The sequence below is a fragment of the Euprymna scolopes genome, chromosome 14, assembly GCF_053919585.1.
Source record: "Euprymna scolopes isolate OS-2025 chromosome 14, ASM5391958v1, whole genome shotgun sequence".
Taxonomy (NCBI): domain Eukaryota; kingdom Metazoa; phylum Mollusca; class Cephalopoda; order Sepiida; family Sepiolidae; genus Euprymna; species Euprymna scolopes.
Genome location: NC_136495.1, coordinates 94767372 through 94783788, shown reverse-complemented (window position 1 = coordinate 94783788; position 16417 = coordinate 94767372). Strand labels below are relative to the sequence as shown.

Sequence of the window (16417 nt, the reverse complement as noted above, 5' to 3'; positions counted from 1 at the left end):
AAATAATTGTTGTACGTAACAAATAATTGTTGTGCGTAACAAATAATTGTTGTGTGTAACAAATAATTGTTGTGTGTAACAAATAATTGTTGTGCGTAACAAATAATTGTTGTGCGTAACAAATAATTGTTGTGCGTAACAAATAATTGTTGTGCGTAACAAATAATTGTTGTGTGTAACAAATAATTGTTGTACATGAATGAACTGACTTCAAGTCTTTAATGCTTTAATCTTTTTTGCATCATTATCAGATAAAAAATTGAAGTGCATTCTTCAACAAGAATCTTTTGAAAATGATACCCTTCATTTACAATGTAGTACTGAAATGATACCCTTCATTTACAATGTAGTACTGAATGGTAAACATTTATTTTTACTAAAAATAGTGACAGATGGTAATTTAAATGCAAGTAGCAAGTTTGTTTTTTATTCTTTGATATTGAAGTTCAAATGTTAGTTTTACACGGGCAGGGGTTAAACTGAAGGTAAAGTTCCACTTCATGAAAAGTTCAAAATGTAAAGCTTTAAATAAACATCTGCTTACAATTTGTTTTTCTGTGTATTTATTTGAGCTGAGCAGGTTGACTGCTTCCATATGTCCAAAGTCAATGTCATGTCCCAGCAAAAAGATGAAGAGCAGCTTGCACACATATTTCTTTTTTTGGTAACCGTCCAAGGTTTTGTCACCTGGAAAGAGGGGGGGAAAAAAAAAAATTTTTTTTTTTGGAATTCATAAGACAGTAAACAAAAGAAAATAAAACTGGAACAACAGTTAAACCGTAAAAGGCTTCAGTATCATATAAAGTGTATCATTTTAAAAGACATTGAAAAATATTAAAGATTTTATACTTTTTTACAATTATAATAAATAACGCATACATTTGATTGTATCTGTTCAAATTGAGCCAACGTTAAAATGTGTTTCAATTAGGACAGATATACTTTTTATATATTATCTAAGTGAATAAAGGCAAAAGTCTGTTTCATTTATCACACAAATATTACCATTAAAACAGCTCAGTGTAATTTCAATCAGTAAAATATATTCATTTGAAATCATGTGTGTGTGTGTGTGTGTGTGTTCAGAAGAAAGTCACACTTGCCATTTTTTTAAAAACCGCAAATTGAAGCTAAATTGAATGCAACTGTTTAAACAACCTATATACCTCATTTGATTCGCCTTTTATTCCTCTATAATTTTACCTGTTCTTATTTGACTTTTAATTGAAGTATCCTAGTGTTCGCCTCAATTTAATAAATTAACTTAAAATCAGGAAGGCACAAAGAAACTGCAGTAACAAATGAGCTTAAAACCAGCTTACAATATCCATCTTTTAGGCAACAAAGCATCTCTAATCATAATTGTTGTTGTTCCAGATTATACAAATGTAACATTTAGTCCATATGCCTCGACTTTCTCAAAGTGATCATCAGGAGCTAATTAATCTCCACTTTTCTGGTTTATCCAATCAAGAAATTGCCTGCAGATTGAAATGTGATGGGAAAACAGTATGTATGACTGTGTAAAAGCACCAAAACACCAGCAGTGTTCATGTTCCCCTAAATCTGGTCTTCCTAGAGTTACTTCTTACAGGAAGACAATACTATCAGCCTCAGAAACAAATTTGAAATGGCTCCCCACATCTAACAATAGTGTAAGCTTGTTAAAAAGTGCTCTCTTTCTACAGTTAACAGGTTGTAGGAATTTAATTTGCAAGGCTGTGTTGCAAGATGCAAGCTAATGATTTCTGTAAAGAATAAAAAGCGCTGTCTAGACTTCATCAGATGCAATGAAGATCATGACTCTTTATATTGGTCGAAAGTGATTTTTAGCGATAAAAGCAAGTTCAATAGGTAGGTCCATTGAAGGAAGGACAAAAAATTTAATCCTAGGTGCACAGTTTCAACACTGCAAGGTGGTGGAGATTCAGTTTTAGTTAGACTAATTTGGGGAGGGGGGGGTAGCAGCATGTAAAATACAATATATTTTATAATACCTTTGTAGAGATCCAACTCATCTGCTCAAAAGGTTTTGTCTAATTGTAAGTTTAGTTTAATAATTTAGAGTAAAGCATTTTATAATAACTTAAAAGCAACATTTTTATTGATGCACATCACATTTAAATTAGTTTCGAACTGCATGAGGTTTTATTTTTCTGATATTAATTAATGGTAAAATTGTGTCAAGGTGTTTAAAAAATATATTTGGAAATTTTGCTAATTGCAATTCAAATAATGACTTGAAATTTTAATAATTTAACAGTTTAGATAAGTAACAAGTGTATGTTTACAGGATTGACATCCATTGGAAGAGAATAAATGTTTTATATGTGCAACTGTGTGCAAACACAATGAAATAATACTGTGCAGTACGGATTTGTGAGAGGGTTCTCTAAAATATCACCAACACCATTATAGATTCAAAGACGAAGGCTGTGCAAGGGAAAATGACCTAGAAGAGACTGTTAAACATATTCAATAAAATCTTAAAAAAGAAATCTAAACAATAAGAACATGTCTCGAAACTCTCCAATGACAGTTTGGCAGATCCTGAGGAAACACTTGCTAATGAAAACTTACAAACTGCAGATCATAATGGCAAATGACAATTCAAAATGCAAACAATTGTGTACTGATATGTAAAAGAAATTGGATGTTCAAGAAACATTTCGTTTTCAGTGGTGAGACTACATTTCGTAATAGCAAAATCAATAAACAAGAATTTGGGGTTTTAAAAAAAATCCGCACAACACAGTTGAGAATGTATGTGCAGAAATATATGAAAATAATTTTACTATCATTCATCTATGTGGGTTTTCATAATAAGCACTTAGAATTTTTTTCAGTTTACATTTATTTTCATTCATAAATTTTGTATATACTTGCTCTTCTTACTCTAATAGTAACAGCTGCCAATTAACATAAAGTATTTCTCTTCATAAGTAGAATTGAGCCCTATAATGTGTCGTACAGAATGGTAGGTGCTGATATCCCAATTTTTTTAAAATAAAATCTCTTTGTCAAGGGAGAAAAGAAACTCCTGCAACTGTTTGGAGAGGCTTTCGTTTGTTTTATTTTTAGTCTTTGATAATTCATAAACAGCAATAACCATATTAACATTAGTATGTGAAGTACTTGTAGTTAGAATACTTTGTGTTTATAATCTTGAAAAAGAGAGAAACTGATTGAAAATGATAGAAAAATATTTATAAAAATTGAAAGACCTTATCAAAAAAAACTCCATGAAATTTGTAAGCATTAATAAACAAATTGTTTAGTTTTGCTTGCTATTATAGAAATCAAATGAAAAACCTTTTAATTATTTTTTAGATTTACAAAAAAATTGTCCCTCTTTTTAAAAAACGTGAACATGGCACATTGAGGTCACTCTCTGCAGAAGCACACAATTTCCATTTAAAGACAAAAATTATTCACATAATATTTCTTAGAAATAACCTCTTTAAGACTGGTTATTTTTATTACCTAGTTTTACAAATATTATGTACAAATAATTTTTAGTATAAAGCTAGTGATCTTTGAGGTAAGACAGCAAGTACATGTGTTAGGACATCACAAATTGATTTGATTGGTCAGAGGTTCACTTATGATAATAACCATTAACTCCATGACATTTCGAATCTATACGCCCCAAATTTGTTTTGTTTGTTTTTGTAGAATATTAGAAGTCTTATATTATAAGAATCGAATTAATGTTGTGATTTTCTAAAAAATTAAAAAGTAAATATAATGCGTTGTTAAAATCTGTTTCCATAGGAATTGAACTGTCAACGCGGTCAAAATAATATAATGCTTCTACTTTCATGTCACACAAATTTGGATAAAAATTATATTGGCTACTATTCCAGAGTCAAATTCTTCAAAGTTTCTGTTTCCCTAAACCGGAATCCAAAAGTGAATAAAGTGACCTCCAACAGATTCAGTAACAAAATTTGCCCAGCCCTTTATCGCCAGAATTTTTTTATGCAATAAATAAATTTTTTTAATAATGAATTCATGTTCTTTTTGACTCAAGGGAAGGGGATAAAGAAAAAAAAAAAAAATATCACCAAAATGTTGAACCATGCATAGACCTGTACTTTGAAGTTAGACTGACAAGCCATAAGAGTAAGAAATATTTCCTATACAGGTGTTTTTTTGAACAGGAAAAAATGGATTAATTAGGTTTCATGAACACAATCAAATAAGGAAAACAAAAAGGATGCTTTTGAGTCGACATCAGTTGACTTTTGATGAATGTGGCATCTGCAAATAAACACATTAGGTTGATTTTTAAGATAGAGAAAGATTTATTTTAAGCAGGGCATGGTATCTTAAACATTTTTTTTTTTTTTTTCATTTTTAATTTAGAAACAATGTGCAGGTAAAAGTCCTGGTGAAATGGAGACAGTGCAGAATTCATGCATGTTACCCAGTTCTTTTAATTTTAAATGTTTAGTAACATTGTGTTGTGCACTATATTTTTGCAGTAGCAATCAAAACAAAACAAGGGTGGGTTACTAATAGAGTGTATATGATATTGGAAAAAAAAAAAAAAAAAAAAATTAAACAAGCAAAACCAACAATGATGCCAGTACATCACTATGGACTTCTCTTGAAGTATCTTTAAAATATATTTTTCAATCAATGGCTTCAAATTAAGATTTAATTTATAAAATATGAAAAAAAATTATTTTTAATCTTTCCGAAGACAAATTTTACTTGATATCCCTTTGTTTAGTTTTTTTTCTCTATAACCTATTTCTATTGAAACAACATGGGAAACAAAACATAACGAATCAAACGAATTTATGTTATATCAAAACATGGTCCTTCTTCATAAAATTGTTTAACTTTAATCGACACAAACAATAAGTAAATAGCAAGATTGAAGTATGTGCAAGTCATGATCATGGTTGTAGCATTCAACCTGGGTCGACTCAACCAACTCTTTTCAACAAGTTGCAAGTTTGTTTATTTTGTGCTGACCTCAACAGTTTTACATACATGCTCAAACTTCTAAACCCCTCATGGAATTTCTAGATTCTTTTATCCCAATCATGGAGTAACAGAGACAACATGTCTACAGAACTGCTTAGAAGTTATATGATTGCAGTTTGCCAAGGAAAATGGTAACAGAGATGCTGCTCAGCATCTTGGACAACCTCCAACCAAGAAAATGGTATGCGTCTGGCAAAGTAGAACAATTTCAGCAAACAATAAAATAAAAGCACAAACTTTGCACAAAACAAAGCTAAACAGTCAAAGGAGATGAAGAGTTGCATCAAAACAAAACTAAATTTTGAAAGCTTGTATAGCGGTTGTTGCAAAAGGTTATGATTTTCCTGGTAATGGTAATCAGGTCGATCAAGTCTGTACACTCGTCCTAATAAATTCCCCACTAATAACAACTTATATATCTATCATTATAAAGTTAGGAATATTTGTATGTACAAAATTCATTCCGAAACTAATTAACTGATCATTATGAATTTTTCAACATTGTTATTAGGTGTAAAAGGTGACAATATGGGCTATATTTTGTTTAATTTTATGCAAAAGGAGCAAAAAAGGGATGGAAGACTTGTGAAAATTCAGATAGTTCTGATTTTATTTTTAAATTTAATAAATACAAGACGTCAATTAATAAATATTTTCCAAATGACAATTTTGAGGAATATTTTAAAGGAATTTTTAAAGCCATAATATGGACACAACCTTCCATTTGAAAATTCAAATATGTCAGATTGCCATTGAATTTGATTGTTAGTTTATAGACAAATTAAGATTTCCTGATTTTCAATTTCTTCTTAGGAACTTTCCAGCTAAATAAAGTCTTAGATATTTTCAGCAATCAAAACTATATAATGGATTTTTGATCAAAATTGGAATAAGGATTCTAGATATAAGGTTTTATATGTTGCTTTTAATCTTTGTAAGGGAACATAAAAATGGTGCAAAACTGTTCTGTTTGGGAAATTAATTTTACCCATTCCTCGGACATGTATTTTTCTAGCATTTTAATTTAAAAAGAAAATGGCCATATTTTTCAAGCCTGCTAATTCAGCATTCATTTTTTTTGCTGACTATAAATAAAATGCTGTGTCACCCTGATTGGAAAGATGACCACAACTATGACAACAGAACAACAAAGTACAATACACAACTAAATGGACTATTACATTACTGACATTTTTATAAGGGAACTGGACAATGTGTGAAATTCCTAGCCATACACTTTCTCCATTTCTCAGGATTCAAAAAAACACACAAAAAAAAAAAAAAAAATTATTATTTTTTTTTTTTTAACTTAAGATACCCAAAACAAAATTGACAAAGTTTTTGATATGTTTGAGTTGTTTTTGTGATCATTAAAATCGCTGGTCATAAGAAAAATTATTTAACAACAGTTCAAGATTGTATGAACAGAAGAAGATATTCCATCCGGTATTTTTTTTTATCGATATTCAACATAATGGTTGGATGGATATGGGTAATATGAATGGTAGCAAAAAAACAAAAAAACATTACCTCTAATGGGGAAAAATGTTATAAAATCGGAAATTGCATTAAAATTACCTTTGAACTTGGAACGGATATTAGCTAGTTCTTTGTTGATGCGTTTTATTTCTGCTTCTTTGCTTTTACCTGCAGAGAAAGACAAAATAGAATCAAACATTTAAAAAAAAAATTAAAAAAAAAAAAAACGAATTTGGAAAGAAAGTTAAATCACACTTATGATTATTGATATATGAAAAGAAATTTTCATTTATCATGGAAATATTTTTGTTGGCAAATAACTTTTTAAGAGTCGTGATAGTGCATAGAGTTTGATTTAAACTCATGTTAAATCTATTATATAAGAGACAGTTATCTGATTAGGTATGTATCACTAGCCAAAACTAAAAAACTACACAAAACACACCCACAAAGCTGATATATATATATATACCCCCCCCCACACACACACACACGTTTTTAATTTCTCTCTCATTCAGGTTTCCAGATTGGCCTTTTTTATGGCCAAATTTATTGAATCTGACCTTTTTGCAAACAGTTTGGCCGTCAAATGTCGGGTTTCAATATGGGAATCGATTTACTAGAACATATTAGAAACTAAGCATCCCTTATAGGTCTTTGAATATTGATTTTTTTTTAGGGATAATCTGGTAGATTAGTATCCAATCGATAATAATCTGCTAAAACAATTGAAAATAAAGACGAAACATATACATAAAAGGGGTGCATTGTACACATCCACCATTTTTCAAATGATTTAGGAAATTTTAAGCAGGTTAGCCCCTGGAGTAAATGTGGTATTATGGTGATTAATGATTCTAGTTAAGAGGATAGACATATTCTAGTTAAAGTGACAAAGGATGACCAATGACACACACTTTTTAATGGCCTTCTGCCTAATTTGTTCAAATGTTAAAATGTAAATTTTTTTATATTTTGTGCAAATAAATATTTAAAAGTATAGTATCTGTGGTGTCCTCAGTCATGGGAGATGAAATCCTTCTGAACTGGAGAGAAGGGATAAATTTTAAAAGAAAGGTGTTACACATTCTTAAACTCTTCTATTTTGTTGTCTAGACTTCCGGGGAACACAAGGGAACCATGCTAGTAATTAAATGTAAAGTGTAGCCAATCCAACATTTCAACAATTTATTTATGCCCCATGGGCATCTCGGTAAAAACATTATACAAAGACAATCCCATTTCAACATAAAAGGAAAGGGGAAAAAATAAAATGCAAAAATGTACTATTATTTTGTTGTAAGTGAAAAAAAAAGTAACCTCAAAGTGTTCATGTAAAAAATATAACTTTTTTTTTGTATCCATCCTAATAATGAAGAACTCTCACCACAAAAAAAAAACTTACAATGAAAGCAGGTGCCCACGTAGTTTGTACGTTATATACAAGTTTTAAAATAGTTTGTACGTTATATACAAGTTTTAAAATAGTTTGTACGTTATATACAAGTTTTAAAATAGTTTGTACGTTATATACAAGTTTTAAACAAAATTCTTTTTGCTGTATCAGAAATTCCCCACATTTCATCCAGTTGCGAAAAATAGCAAGCAATAAAGAGTGGCATGCTTAATCAGAGATTAATGTTACTTGGATTAGTTAGAAAGAGAACAAAAGAATTGTTTGAATGGCTCAATTCAGCTGAATTACTTTATTAAATGAAGAAATCATTATCTGGTTTTCCTTTCTATGAAAAAAAAAAAAGAAAAAAAAAATTTTTTTTTGTAAAGTTGTATATTCAATCAATTTTGATAAAAGATGGAAGATCGCTGGAAATATTAAAATAAATACGAACACATAATTTGTGTTTTTAATATAGCTATTTTTTTCCAAACGTGAAGTCTATCACTTCCAGCGAAAACACATACATACACATATTAAAAAAAGAGTTAAAACCTTATCAGAGCACCACTTATACTTTGATTTTGAAAATTGAATTTCACTTGATAAATATAAAAATATATCACAGCCAATAACATAATGTCATTCACAATCACTGGAAGTTTTCTTTAATTTATCTCATTTTTACTTCTTCCTTCACCTCAAGTCAGCAAATTTCAGACATTATATAATGTTAGTCAATGTTTTATAATCAATAAGAATACAGATGATTTGTGGGTTCACCTCTTTTTTTTTTTTCACTGAATGGGGAATTTGCTTATTGCACTGCAATAACCAGTCATTTAGTTCATGTGTTGTGAGTTTGATCCTTATTAGGAACTTATGATTTTGATATTCTCTTAATTTTCAAAATACATGTAAGGCAGACTCTTATAGTGAAGATAAAGCAACCTGTGTCCACTTCCACTGTTCGGTTCACTATGTCTGGCACACACACACACATACAATCAGTACCTAGCCAAAGTGTTGGCTGGGAGAAAAGCTGACCGACTAGTTTACAAAAGAAATGAAAAACACATGGTATAACAGATAAAGTATTTGGTAAAATTCGGTTGTAAGTTACATTCTTCTGGAAGTTGAAGGGTCAATCCTCAGTGTGGGCAACACTCAAAATACAATTGCAAATTATTTAGCCATGACTAGGTAGAAGTCCTGATGGAATGAGAGTATGCTACCCCTGTGGATTAAATAAAAGCTTCCATTCAAAACTATGCAGATTCTCAAATTCAACAGGATACACTTGAAAAAGGTTGGTGGTTACTGTCATAAGACATTTTCCTTATAAAAATATTAAAATTTCTTATAATCATTAAAAATATGTAGTTATTACTATTAAAAACATTAGATAAAAATTAGAATACAAAAATATTCTTTTTAAGAGTTTCTAGAGAGTTCTAAATATAGAATATGAAAATGTTCTTTTTCAAGAGTATCTGGAATGTTATAAGTTCTGGTGTCCCATTTGGAGTGTTTCTGCAACTTTCCATTCACCATAACTATATAAAGAACGCTGATAGCATCAACTCTTCAGTTAGTCAGTAAAATAGTCAGATTGAGTTGTTACGTTGTCAGACACTGACTAGATTAACTCCGGCCAATATTTCTGGGATCCAGTTGAAAGGATACTTATAAAAAGAATCATTTACAAGCACCCACAAAGAAAAACTGGACAGTAAAGATTTTTTTGACCTTCTCTCTGACCAAAGAGCATTATGAATTCTCAATAACTCAGATTTTATTCTAAATGTAAACTGGACTGGATTAAGAACTTGTTCATCTCGTTTACACCATTTTGTAAATATTTTCGTTATTTTGTTTATTCAAGAAGGCAGTAAGCTTTCACGAGGCCTCAGTCCAATTTATACTCATCCAGTCTGGGTAGTGCTTTCTTTCTTTGGTCTTTTCATCCTCCTGTTATTGTTATTATTGATAATATTTTTTTACTAATAGTACTATTTTGCTTTTCTAAATTCTTCATATTTTTGGTTTTTATTATTTTCATGTATTATTTCATTTATTATGATTATTATCATTATTATTAGTAGTAGTAGTGGTAGTCTTAGTATTCTTTTTGTTCTATTATCTCTACTCTCGTCTGTATTATGGCTACAATTACTATTATGCTCATTTGTTTTACTGCTATCAATATTAGTCTTGACATTGTTGTTTCAGTTCTTAACATTTTTAACTAAAGAAAACATAAAAATACTAATGTTATCATTATTACTCTTATCGCTATATTTATATTAGTACGATTATGAGTAGTGCCATCGGTATTATATTTTTCTCAGTATTTCTATTATTATTATTAACATCATTATTACTCTTTATTCTTACTATTATCTATAATGTTATCATTATAAATAGTAATAGTAGTAGCATTACAATTTTTGTAATTATTGATCTTTGCATTAAGATCAATATCATATAGTATTTGTAGTATACATCAGTAATATAGTAATTAACTCGAGCTTGAGCTGGGACATTGAATTTTCCTGGGCAATGCAAGAACATGGGTAGGTTAATATACATATATACATATGTGTGTGTGTGTGTGTGTGTGTGTGTGTGTGTTCAAGACGTGATTATCTACAGCAAAATCTTTATTTTTTCAATTATAACTTTAAATAATGTTAGTGTGGATAAATACAGAGACTTGTGATAAAAATTATTTTTTTAAATTGTTTTAAAAGAAATATGAAAACTAAAGAAAAATAGATTCTTAACTAATATCTATTTGATGCCTAAAAAATATTAAAGCCAAGCCAATTAAAATACTAGCAATGATATAATATTAAAAACATTTCATAAAATAATTTCTAAACATGAGAACAAAAAAGACAGCAGAATTGCAACAATTATTACTTGGACTAATTTCATGGTTTTTAAAATAAAGAATAAGCTTTCTAATTTCTACGTGTAATGTTACTAAGCGAGTACATAGAACTTTTTATCAAACATGTAAAAATCAATAAATCAGGAATTTTTTTTTTTTTTTTTAACTTTACGTATATATATATATGTGTGTGTGTGTGTGTGTGTGTTCTACAGAAACTGATTTCAAACAACATAAGTCAGTCATGAAACTGCATACCTGTTGACAAGATATTAGATTGAAGCTAGGCCAAAAACCTGCTGAAAACAGCTTGCGATATTAATGAAGTGTTTGGCCCAGAAACCACTGCTGAATGCACAGCAATGGTGGTTTAAGAAATTTTGTGGCAGTGACGAGAGTCTTAAAAGATGATGAGAATATTGGTCGGCCATCAGATGTTGACAAAAATCAATTAAGAACCTTAATCGAAGCCAATCCACACACAACTGTTTGAGAACTTGCGTAACATATTACGATTACCAACCACTTGACAGATTGGAAAGACAAAAAATCTTCATAAATGAGTGCTTCACGAATTGAATGACACCCAAAAGAAACACCCTTATTAAATGTCATCTCTTCTTTTACACAAGAGCGACCGGTTTCTCGACCAGGTTGTCATTTGCCATGAAAAGTGGGTTCTTTACAATAACCAAAGATGCTCGGCTCAGTGGTTAGATGCTGACGAAGCTCTACGACACTTTCTAAAGCCAAAGTTGCACCAAAAGAAGGTGATGCTGTTTGGTGGGCTGCGATCGGTCTCATCCATTAGTTTTTTGAAGGCAGGCAAAACCATTACAACACAGAAGTACTGTGAACAAATGAATGAAATGCACCAGAAACTTCAACACTCAGCATATGTCAACAGAAAAAGCTCAATTCTCCTCCATGACAATGCCCGACTTCACGTTACTAAACCGACCCGGCAGAAGTTAAACAAATTGGGCTACAAAACTGTCCCATCCTCCATATTTTCCACACCTCTCACCTACTGACTACCACTTTTTCAAGCATCGCAACAACTTTCTGTGTGAGAAATGCTCCAAAAACCTAAGCGATATCAAAAACGTCTTCAACGACTTCAAAACCACCAGAACACAAGATTTTTATGTTATGGTTTTGAATTGGCAAAAGTATGTTGATTCTGATGGTGCTTATTTCGATTAATAAAATTTGAGCCAAGATATATTCATCTTAATTTAAAAGTTTCAAACTACAAGAACTTTCTTGTCAACCTGATAAGAATGGGTCAAATTCTTACGTGCACTTTACTTCTTACAGTTTCTATGAAGTATTTCCAAAATTATACACCATAGAAACATTGATAACTCAAAATCTATTCATCTGACAAGGCTGAAATTTTGCATAGTAATTGTTACTATGATCAAAGACATCAGATCCATGCATCATATCTGTAAAAAAATTGGAAGTTAAAATTCTATCCAAATTTTGACCTTATCTAAACTGTTCGAGGTTAATATCAAATGCCAAGGTAATATAAGATGCTAAATTTCTTTGGCTACAATATGGGCTTATTAGCTAGTTTCTATAATGAATAGAATTAATGTTATTGCCAAAAGTGTTACTGTCACCTTTTCTGTGATCTTGATCCTTCATTCAGAAATTAAATCAGTTCTATGTTAGATCACAAACAATATTATGACCAAGTTTGATAACGATTGGTCAAGCAATGTGGACATTAGGGTGTACACAAACAGTGACAAAAACTTAATTGAAAATATAACCAGATTGACTGAAAAAACGATTATTATATTGATTATAATTTTTTGATAGAAGAAATAAAATGAATTGCATATAAAACATTAGAAGAAAAATTTTAAATCCTAAGAAAAATCTAAAATCAGTAAATTATCAATAAATTTTGTCATAATAAAAATATGTTTATTAGATTAATTTTAATTTGTAAAAGAAAAAACGACATTAAAAATTCCAAAATCAGCGAATTTATTCAATTTTGTCATAAAAACGATTGTTGTTGCTAAGAAAACATGTTTTACTTCATAATCAATCATACATAAATTATGTCTGTAGTATGTGAAGAAATTTTTTATGACAAAATTTATTAATTATTTGCTGTTTTTGAATTTTTTCATTCTCGTTTTGTTTTGCAATTTAAAAAAGAATTCAATAATACTTTTTTATATAAAAATATATTGACAATTTAATGATTTAAAATATTTCAATCGTTTTTTTTTAATTACAAAAAATTAAAATCAATTTAATAATCATTTTTTCAAAATTTATTTACAAAATTTGACAATATTTATTGATATAATTGGATGATTTAAATTTTTTCTTCTAATGTTTTATATGCAATTCATTTTATTTCTTCTGTCAAAAAATTATAATCAATATAATAATCGTTTTTTATAATGAGAAAATTTATAAATATTTAAAATCTTAAAAAGTGCAACAAAATGGCAATTACATTTTTATTAGTGCATAATGCACATTTGATTGAGTGTAAATAAAATATTTCTTTTTAATTCTAGTATCTTCCTTTTTATAGTTTAATATTAATAGTTTTCGGTAAAATAATTTTCCAGTTAAACATTTTGTTGAACATTTTTCTGTTGAGGCAGACATCTTTTTCAAGAAAATACCTAACTTTTTAAAATTATATTTATCAACAACATTAAAAACAACAGAAATAATAGCACTATATTAATAAAACGTGCTAACGAGCACATGAAAAGTATCACATAATGCAATACTTACAAAAAATATTTAAAATTTCTGAGTTTAAATTATTCATAGGAGTGCCATCGTTTGCCTGCGGGGATGCAATTACAAACCCATACTATGCTGAGGTAATGGTTGAATTTTAAGGGAGAAGGCCAGCACTAATGTTTTTGCTATTTCTATTGGATATATGATCTGATTTTTCTCAATTATTTGTTCCTTTTATATTTTTCAAAAGAAATGCCAATATTGTTAGACATTTTGGAATGAAAATTGGAATTATGGGAAATATTAGTGACACTGATAATATTCCACTTGTTATTATTATTTCTAACAATTCAAGTATAATGCCCAAAATAAACTTTAATAAAAGTGTGCACAATAGCTGTTTTTACATTGAAATTTGTGCAAATTTTTTTTTTTTTTTTTTTTGTATTGAAATTCATGGTACTCTTGCATAATTTGACCCGAATTCTCATGATTTCCCGTCAACCCTGGATCGGGCGAGACCGGCAATCATCGGTGTCAGCCGAGCGTTGTTCAAAATGTTGAAACACTAATTCAACTTTAAAAAGTTTTTTTTTTTTTAATGTTTTTAGTAATTTTGTAATTTATGATTAGTTATTTTACATGATTTATTTATTTTGAAATTTTTTTTGTACTTCAATTTCTGGGAGTTTGATTAGCCAATGGAAAAGCGATATGTAAATGAAAGCAGACGACATTCGAATTGGGAGAAATCGACTGAACCCCAAAAAAAACTGACAAACAACTATATTTTCAGACTCTCCAAACAGAAAAAAATGACAGGCAAAGAAATAAATCTGTGCATGCTAGAAAAACAACGAACCACGTCGAGAGGATGTGGAAGGAAGCAAAACAACGTAACAAGCAAGAATGTGGGACCAACCAGGAGCTTCTGGGTACATATTTACTTGAATTTATGTGGAGACAAAAATTTGGAAATGATCCTTTTGTCTCCATCATAAATCACATTTCCGAAAACTACCCGGTTGGGGGGGAGGGCTTCCTTCCATTTCCCTCTACCCCATCACCTTTGCTGTCGATGACCGATCAGTCCATCGAAGTAAAAGATTCCTAAGGAAATATCCTCATCTCAAGAAAGTTCTTCCGCCGGCAATTAACAACCGTTAAAAAAATACTTTTTTAAATAAATAAAAAAAAAAAAAAAAAAAAAAAAAATCACTATTTCTTGAAAAAAAAAACAACAAAAAAAAACGGTTTTCTATTTCTGTGTAATCCCCCCACCCCCCACCTTAAAAAAAACAATAAAAAAAATAACAATCTGACTGAACAAAAAGTCTTGAAAATAAAATAAAAAACAAGAAAAAAAAATATGGTTAAAGAAAAACAAAAAAAATTGTACTTACAACACTTATATGAGTAAACAACCTTTTCTTAAAAGATAACATTTTTTAAATAACTTGCTGTTGATAAATATTTTGCAAAAAAATAAAAAATAAAAATAAATAAATACTAAAATAAATAAACACATTTGCTTTTTTCAAGGTAGGTATATTGTTATTTTTTTGATAATTTGCATTTATATTTTTTTTTTTTCGGTTTGTTTTGCTTTTTTTTCCTTAGTCTGCAACTGTTACGCCACTCGGCTGTCACCAATGATTGCCGGTCTCGCCCGATCCGGGCTTAACGGGAAATCGTGAGAATTTGGGTCAAATTATGCAAGAGTACCAAATTCATAATTTCAAAATTAATTCGCAGAGGATTGTAATTTTCAAATATAAATCTATTTATTTGAAAACACAAATATTTCATTTCAGTAGGAAAAGTTCTAATGACTTTTTCCAAGTGCTCAGTATTTTATTGACATTCATTACAATGTTCGAGAATTGAAGAGTCAGTTTTGAGCAAACTTTTGAATTGTTTGAGTGTAAATAGTTTTTTTAAATTCTAGTATCTTCCTTTTTAAAGTGTAATATTGATCAATAGTTTCAGTAAAATAATTTTCCGGTTAAATATTTTATTGCACATTTATCTGTTAAAGCAGAAATCTTTTTTCCAATTGAGTTATAATGATTCAACAGTGCCATTGTTTGCCTGCAGGGATGCAGTTACAACCTCATGCCAAGCCGAGGTGATGGTTGAATGTTAAAGGAGAAAGCCACCACTATTTTTTTTCTATTTAGATTGGACATATGACCTGTTTTCTGTCAAATTTTTATTTCCTTCATAATTTAAAAAAAAAAAAAAAAAATGCCAACGATGTTGGACATTTCGGAAGGAAAATTGACATTATTAGAAATGTTGGTGTGACTGACAATATTCCACTTGTTATTATTTCTAACAATGCAAGTATAATGCTGAAAATCAATTTTGGTTGGTTGGTTGGTTTTTGTTTTACGGCATATTAACCTTTTTCAGGTTATTTAATGCCGAATCTAGTGATTTTGAGGAACGATTTTTTAATGGAGTATATTTGTTTTTTAAGTCAGATTCTATTTAACCCATAGTTGGGACCCTAACAGGTATTACCACTCTGGGTCAGAGTGGACCTGGGAGCAATGGCAATCAAAGGGTGGCTCCACACTCCCCAAGGCCCACAAGCTGGGGCCTCACCATCGGATATAGTTTTAGGTCATATCCAGGACCGTTGTATAAGGGTTCTTTTTAAATTTTTTTATAAAGGCCAATTTTTTTAAGATTGGAGAGTATGGTGTGGGGATTGTTTTTATCAAATAACTCTTTAATATTGTTTTCTTTGTAGAATCGATTTCTTACTGTTACAAAATCAGTACATTCAATTAATATGTGTTTGATTGTGAGTGGTGTTTAACAAGGTATACAGATGGGTTGGCTTTCTTTTTTAGGAGATATGAGTGGGTTAAGTGGGTATGGCCTATTTTTATTCTTGTTAGTTTGACTTC

General features: G+C 29.9%; 1 protein-coding gene across 1 annotated transcript in view; it reads right to left on the bottom strand.

Moving 5' to 3' along the window:
- LOC145293169 (AP-2 complex subunit alpha-2-like) overlaps positions 1 to 16417 on the bottom strand; it is a 234228-nt gene that overhangs the window by 80492 nt on the left and 137319 nt on the right. Inside the window, exons 3-4 of the mRNA XM_080139634.1 lie at positions 6577 to 6645; positions 545 to 687 (exon numbers count right to left, since the gene is read on the bottom strand). Of these exons, the coding sequence (XP_079995760.1) occupies positions 545 to 687; positions 6577 to 6645 (212 nt within the window). The remainder of the gene's footprint in view (positions 1 to 544; positions 688 to 6576; positions 6646 to 16417) is intronic.